This window comes from Corvus brachyrhynchos, unplaced genomic scaffold, assembly GCF_000691975.1.
Source record: "Corvus brachyrhynchos isolate BGI_N302 unplaced genomic scaffold, ASM69197v1 scaffold108, whole genome shotgun sequence".
NCBI classification, from domain to species: domain Eukaryota; kingdom Metazoa; phylum Chordata; class Aves; order Passeriformes; family Corvidae; genus Corvus; species Corvus brachyrhynchos.
In genome coordinates, this window is record NW_008239543.1 from 69,704 (window position 1) to 77,516 (window position 7,813).

Sequence of the window (7,813 nt, forward strand, 5' to 3'; positions counted from 1 at the left end):
GCGAGGAGGGGGCGAGCCGCTTCGGCTGCCCACAGCCCTGCTGTGGGGGGGTTTCACAGGTGGATCAGGGCCCATCGGCTCTAGGATGGCCATGGCCCAGCCCGGCCTAGCCCGAGCAGGGCCTGGGCCGGGCCCACTGGCCCCCACACGGGGCCCGCAGCCACCTGTCCCAGCACCAGAAACGAGAAAGAGAGGCTCTGCCTCAGAGTTTCCTATTCTTAAGTGTGCATCACAGAGGCGATCACAACTTTAAGTGGCTTAAAGAATTGTCCATATTCAAACTGGCCATCTGATAGGTTCTGTCATGTCATAGAGGAAGCTGTAAGCACCCCTTTGCAAGAACATCACTTCCGGGACTATGCTAGCTAACCCATGACACACCCTCACCCCCATCAGTCTTACAAACAACTGAAGAACTGAAGTCTGAACCTCAGTTCTTTTTCTTTTTTTCCTAATACAGAATCTTTCTTCAGATATTACTTTTGACCCTGGTCATATCAGATTAAGAACTCTGTTAATTCCTGAAATTGTGTGGTGAGTAAATAAAAGTAGTCAAATTAATCAAAATAATCCAGTTCTTTCTTCTGTGGTTCTGAGACACTCCTATAATATTAGGAATAGCTATTGCCTGAAAAATTTTAGTATCAAACATTTTTATAGCGCAAGGAGGGGGTTGCTTTTGGCTAAATGGTCATGGTTTTATCATCTGTTGGTTTTTTCTTTGAAGTACTCAATTTACTTCTGAACCTTGCTGAAAAAGTGGGATATTGTGTGAATTTCTATACCGGAACAAATATTTCAGACATTATAGTATCTGAATCAGTAGCAGGCAGCCTTATGCCATTGCCAGTATATGAAGAACAATGATGCCAGAGACATGTATGGAATACTTAATCAGAAAACAATATAATAATAAAAACAAAGGTGTAATTGTTTTGGTTTGTTTTGTTCATGGTTTTAGAATCACCTAATCCTTTTTTTCTTCTATTCCGTATTTAGTCACTGTTGGAGATTAAATAAGTTTACTTATAGAATATTAGAAATCAGTTGTGTAGTTTTAAGTTTAATTGTAACTTACAGCTTAGCATGAGTGGGCCCTGCTTAAAAGCGACTGCAGGTGAACTTTAAATGAACTCTGTCAGCATGAATGGCTCAGCAGGGGAGGAAACAGAAAGACTGGATATCTTCAGATAAGGGTTGAGACGCTGGAGGGCCCCAAGGCTTCCCCAAGTTGGAAGATAAGAGGAGTTAATGGCCTGCCCACATTGGACATGGAGAAAGAATCCAATGAGGTGTTAGAAGACCCCAGACCAGAAATCACCATAGGACCAAGAGGCGCGTGCAGAGCATGTGAAGATCAGATGCACAGACTGTAAGGGTGTGAAGGCCCAGGGATTTCTTTGTTCAGGGTCCCTCTCTGGAGGCACCCAACTTGAGCTGAAATAAACTGACTCTGCCTCAGAACCTAGGGTCTGAACTCTTCATTTACAGTCACCATTAAAAGGTGGTCTGATCTGTGCTGTGAAGTCTGCTTGTTTTACTTTAGAGACTGTTTTATGAGTGCATGCATTTTGTTTATAAGATTTTGAAATTTAAGGCATCTTTTGATTGATTCCCCTTTATTGTGCTTAGTTTGTATATTGTAGACAACTGTTATACTGCTTGGCATCACCAGTCCTGGGTACTTATTAGTAAGGCCAGGGCTCCTTTATACAGTGCAGATGTGGTATATGTTTTTTAGAACATCTAGTGTAGTTTGGGAAGAGGAGGAAATAACAAAGAAACTCTTGGGTTCGTAATGCCTTTCATTTAATGGCAGTGAAAACTGTTTATCAAATTAGAGGATTAATAATAGACAAACCCACATAATTTGTGTCAAATAATTCACGTGCCTGATTATCTTGCCAGATCTGCTCTCCTTTGACACTTTAATTTCAATTAAATTCAGTTTCAGTTCAGTAAAATTTTTCTATAAAAATATTTAAGTTTTACATCTAAAGTTTTAACACTTAAAGTAATAGTTTTGAGTATAAAATAAGTACTTTCTTCCTGAAAGTAGGTAACAATTTACATTCATAAAATAAATAATTTATATTTATATCATAAATAAAACCTTCTATTTGTGTAATAAATCAGTGTAAGCTAATTATTTTCTGCTTTTTAATCAGTAGGAATTTAATAAGATGTAGAATGGAGACACTTGTGCATGTGCATTGTATAACTTGAGGAATGCTAAGTATAATAGAACTTGAAGTCATTATTAAAATGTTTTGCTATAACTGTATTAATAATTCAAGTTGTAGAGTGAGATATGTCTCTCACTATGTGAGAAATACAGTAGAATAAAAGCAAAATTTTGACAATTGTTGTGTTGCAAATGCTTAATATAATTTAAAGTGTAATGACAATGTTAAACAATATTGTTGGTTAAGTGACACCAGTGCTTTATGGAAGGTAATAATGACAGCCAGATCTTATTTTCTTTAAAAGAATTCAGTTTTTCCATCTGGTCAAGTCTCAAAGTCAAGGGCATCATTTCTTATAGATATAGGATCAGATTCAGTATTGGCTTTCAAAAAGCCTTATCCTTGTAAACTAGTTGAAGGCTACAAGTGGAGGCTTAAAATTAGACCCTGATCTTGTAAGATCATAACCATCTTCAGACACTTGCAATTTCTTCTGAGATTGCTGTTCTTCAGTTTTCTACACAGTGTCAAAGAGCTGGGAAGAGGAGCTGCTGGCCTTCCAGACACTGTGCTTGTGCTCCAGTTTAATAACAGTAAATAGCAGTTTTATCTCTTCTCCATGCAGATGGTAAAAGTCTGTGTGGCCATAGAAGGTGCTTAGCTTTTGGAAATACTGTAATTCAACCAGTCCTCTGCTGGATAGTCACCCCTCCATGACATTCACGAAACTCTATTCATGAAACACTACTATCTTAGAGTTAAATGTTAACACTTGATTACTAAAAGCCTACTAAGACATTTTGAAATTGAAATGAGCTACTTAGCTTATATGACATCATATAATAGGAAAGAAAATATTAAAATTAAACCACATACAGGGACTGAAAAACTTTTAATATTCTAACTTAGGATTTGGGCTACACAATGTACTTTGTTTTTTTAAAAAAGGAAGCACTCTTCAGTGACTAGAAATTGAAAAATAGTGTTTGTTGGCCAAAACATAAATGCATGTGTTGACATAATGAGGGCTGATTAAAACTGCACCAGTGCCTTCTGCTAGGAAGAAAGACAGTAAGTTTTTCAGGTGTAGCTGCCTGGGTATAACTGGAGTATTCTCCTTCCTAGATGATGCCATGACCAATGAGAGCTAGGCCAGGCTAACGTTTATGAAAGTTTTGCGAGGATTGTGCTGAACAAGTTTTCTTTACAGATGGCTCATAGCCAAAACTGTGAATGCACCATCGATGGCCTGATACAACTGTTCACTTTAGTTAATACATTAAATGAAAGCTAGATTTTGAAACAAATATCAGAATTGTTTGTTTCACCATGTTAGAATTAAAACAAAAGATAAAAATCCTTGGTGCCAATAGTTGCGTGTTATGTAGCTGGCTGAGGGCTGCATAAAATATCAGGTAAGAGAGTGAGGTCTGTGATAAGCGTGAGGCTGGACACTTGCAAATAAATCATAGGTCAGTTGAGTTTTGTGCAAGATAATATGAATCCTATAGTAATACACTTCTAAATTAAATTCACATGATGAAATATGGCCACGAGCGATGCTGGAAATCTGTGAGCCTCACATTAATACTGTCTAAAGTTCATATCTCATATAAGAATTAATGGTAGCACTTGTATACACATGGCCTTCCTGAGCAGGTCACTTGGTAATTCTAATGTGTCATTTGTTTGTTTTACTTAAGGAATCAGCTGGAGGGGATATTCAGTCTCCTTTAACGCCAGAAAGTATTAATGGGACAGATGACGAGAGAGTGATGGCGGAAGTGACGCAGAACTCAGAACCAAGGGCTGAGCCAACCCAGAACGCATTGCCATTTACCCATAGGTACAGATTCCATTCCCACATCCTGATTAAGTGATACTTATCTCCTTCCTTGTTAAAGGGACCTTGTCCCATGCCATGGCTTCCAACTAGCAAAGTTAAGGGTTAAATTATGTAATTAAAAAAAGAAAGGTTTGATTTCAGATTTACATTATAATCTTTGTTTTCACAAAAAGAAAAAGAGGAAATCTCTTTGAGTAACATTTTGGTGGGCATTATTTTGTAGTTTAATCAGCTGAATGCGAGCCCTTGAACACCAGTTAGTGCAGGTGTCCCTTTAACAGGAAGCATTATTTCAATGTTTGAGATCTTAGTAAAGTTGATTGCTTCTTAGAATACTCAAATTTAATTATTTTTGCACACATTTTCTTTAAATGAATGGTAGGATTGGATGCCAGCCTTTCATCAATGAGTTATTGGAAGAAAAGGGACTCTTACAACACTTATGGATTATAAAATTTAAAGCAGCCTTTAATTAAACAGTTGTCTGAGAGTTGAAAGCATTTTTCAACTTCTTTTTGAAACATGAGAGAAGTGTAGTTCTGCTTCAGTCTGAATTTTAATTCATTGCATTAGGAATACTGTACTCTGTTCTTTAGGAAAACTAGGTCTTTTAATGATACAAATAATGACTTAGGATGGGTATGTCTCGCCTGTGGGAACAGTGCCAAACACCTGGCATCTTAAACCAAGATTAGAACAAGACAATGTTGACCATAAAGGCTCTGCTAATCTGTGTGTTTGCTGAGCGTGCTGTGGGAAATCACTTCAGTGGAAAACCACTGTATGTGTGTGTCTTACTGTGGCCGAAGACAGTCACATGAATTGAATGCTTGAGACATGTTTTGTGTTACAAAATTAGCAGAGATTCTAGGGTCCAATTAGAGCGTGGTTGTTTATCTGTAATGGACAATAATAAAGGGAGCTTGCATGAGAGAAAAGGAAGGAAAGGGAAGAGAAAAAAAACACCACCTGCAGAACTCAAAAACTACAACACTATCATTGTGCTTTCATCCCTGACATCTTGATTTTTTACATTTATATTTTTTCTTTGCATTTGATTTCATCACCAACACTCACCTATGAGAAATGACTGTACATGGGACACTCAATAAAACTTATTATGTACTGAGATTATAGAGAAAAATTTAAATATTTAATAAACTTTGCTCTAAGTTAGAAATGCTAGATTTATTTTTTTTTAAGTATGGTCTGAATCAGTTTAAATAGAGTTTAAGAGCTCTTGATCAAAGATTGGGGAACAGTAGGATGTCAGACATATCATGCAAATAATTCAGAATGAACAGAGATGTAATTGTTCAAAACTTGTCATTTTTTTTGTAAAAGAATAATACTATTAAGTATATCTGGAAAAAATAATTTACATTTTCAAATGAGAAAAACCAAATACTCTTTTAGCTGAGTGACTGTGTTTATTTTTATACTTCAGTTGTCACCAGTGCATCTATTGCATGCTTTACAAGAAATGGTGTTTTGTAAGAAAACTCTGTGCATGTTGAAGTAGTATTACAAATGCTAATCATTAGTGTCCTGTAACAAGTTAATTTAAACTTACCGTTTGTGTGTTGGAATTCTCTATCAATATTTTTGTGAAAAGGAGTTGTGATAAAGTCCATACAGGAGTACTGGTGTTTGCTGTTTTGGTTTTTTTTAATGAGATCTTCCCTCTCAGTTTGCACATGTAAATATGTTTTTTGGTATGCCAGTATAGTAACTATGCTTTGCTAAGCATTGACAGTGACTGAAGATATTTTTTGAAACTACCCAGTTGTAATTTTTGATGGTGTAGAATAGAGCTTACAAAATTTTTACATGCTTTGCATTTTTATATTTACTTCATGTATGCAGTATGAGTGCCTTGGTTTAGTCTATTGTCCTGTTAAGTACCACTAGCTAGAATTGGTCTTCCAACAATAACTGCATTTCAAAGTTCACTTCTCATGATGATTCTCATGAGAATCATTTGTTGTGCCAATGGCAGCTTCAACTTTGTTAGTGAGCTATTACCAAAGAAAATGCAAATTTGTTCAAACCCCTTGAAATTAATTGAATTTTGAATTAGATATGGTTTTTATTAGAAATAAAGACTCATATGGGTTAGTTTGGGGTTTTATTTAATAACAAAAAGGTCAAGTGAGGACATTTATATATTATTATTTAACCCAGACAGAAAATGCTTTCAGGTGCTTTCTGGCATTTTTTTTGTATAGAAGAAAAGAATCCTTTTGTATGTCTGAGTGTCAAGGAACACTGTCTCAATCAGAGGGAAACTACCATTTAAAGAAATGTATATTCCGAAACATTCCAGTTATTTCCAAGGCATCATTGTTTTTCAAAATGATGACAAAATTTAGTTTGGGAATCAGCTGCTTTGATTGGATTTAATTGTTAGCTGTAATGAAGGCTCTCTAAAATGGCACTATGCAACACATGCGTGAGACAGTGAAGCCTCTAGGATTGTGCTAGTGCTGGTTAAATGGGCATGTTTTTATAGAAGCATTTCATAATATTAAATTGGCAGCTAGGGAGACATAGCTAGTTGCTTGTGCTGGCTGGAAGTGTATTGTCTGCAGGAAGTCTGCCCCTGAATTAAAAAAAAAAAGACAAGCCAAAACCCCAAAACCTTACATCCTGGTCTTTGGAGACTCCCTGGGCTTTTCATGTGTCAAGGGTAAAGAAAGGGATTGTTGTCTCCTTGTTCCCTGCCTTTTTGATGCTGCTGTGTGTTGGTGACACTCCATATGTAAGTTGCCACCCTGAACCCTTCATTGTGTGCCTTAGTAACTCTTGCTGATTGCTGAGCCTCTTCTGTGCCCTGTGTTTCAGCAAAACTAAAGCTTAACCAGTGCTTCTGTGTGCAAAGGATAATGCTGGAAGGGCTTGTGAGTGTTGTCTTGTGGATGGTAATGCTTTTTACACGTATTTGCCTTTATTTTTGGAGCTGTTTATCAATTCCTAGGTGCTTTTCAAAAGATAAGATCATGGAATCATAAATCACTAAGGCTGGAAAAGACCTCTAAGATCATCGAGTCCAATTATTAAACTAGCACCACTGTGTTCAGCACAAAACCATATCACCAAGTGCCACATCCACATGACTTTTGAACACTTCCAGGGATGGTGATTCTACCACTTCCCTGGGCAGCCTGTTCCAATACCTGATCATCATTTCAATGAAGAAATTTTTCTTAATATCTAATCTAAACCTCCCCTGACGCAACTTGAGGCCTGTTACTTGTTACTTGGGAAACAAGTCTTGGGGTGACTTTATGATGTGTATCCCCTATCGCTGCCCTATGCCCAGAAATTAATTTTGTGCCTTTCTGTGCCTTTAAACTGAGCCTGAGAGGGGGAAGAGAAAAAAAACTGAGCAAAACTTTTCAAAGCAGTTTGTTCAAGGACACACACACTCCTCTGCGTCCTGTGGCAGCAAGAGAGTGGAAAAGCACCCTGCTTGCTTTTTTCAGCCAGTTTTTCAGTTTTTTTCCCTCCGGATAGTTGAACTTTGTTTTCCTGGGACTTTGATTTTTCCCTTCTTCTCTGCTGGACTGTTTCAACATCAGAATACATCGGGAGGACTTTCCACTGAGGCCCTGGACCTGGAGGTGGGCCTGCGACCCAGCTCCAAGGAGAAAGAGAGAGAGAGAGAGACCTACGGAAGGACTCTGAAATTTTCCCAGGTTTTCTTTCCACAGCAAGAGGTTTTATTATTTAGCATTATTGTCCTTTTCCTGTGTGTTTGTTAAATAAATAGTTTTTATCT

The 7,813-nt window shown here is 37.4% G+C and overlaps 1 protein-coding gene across 1 annotated transcript in view; it reads left to right on the plus strand.

The window, feature by feature from the left end:
- LOC103620526 (homer protein homolog 1-like) overlaps nucleotides 1–7,813 on the plus strand; it is a gene marked incomplete at both ends in the record, with an annotated part of 92,897 nt that overhangs the window by 22,808 nt on the left and 62,276 nt on the right. Inside the window, one exon of the mRNA XM_008639144.1 lies at nucleotides 3,890–4,032. Within this exon, the coding sequence (XP_008637366.1) occupies nucleotides 3,890–4,032 (143 nt within the window). The remainder of the gene's footprint in view (nucleotides 1–3,889; nucleotides 4,033–7,813) is intronic.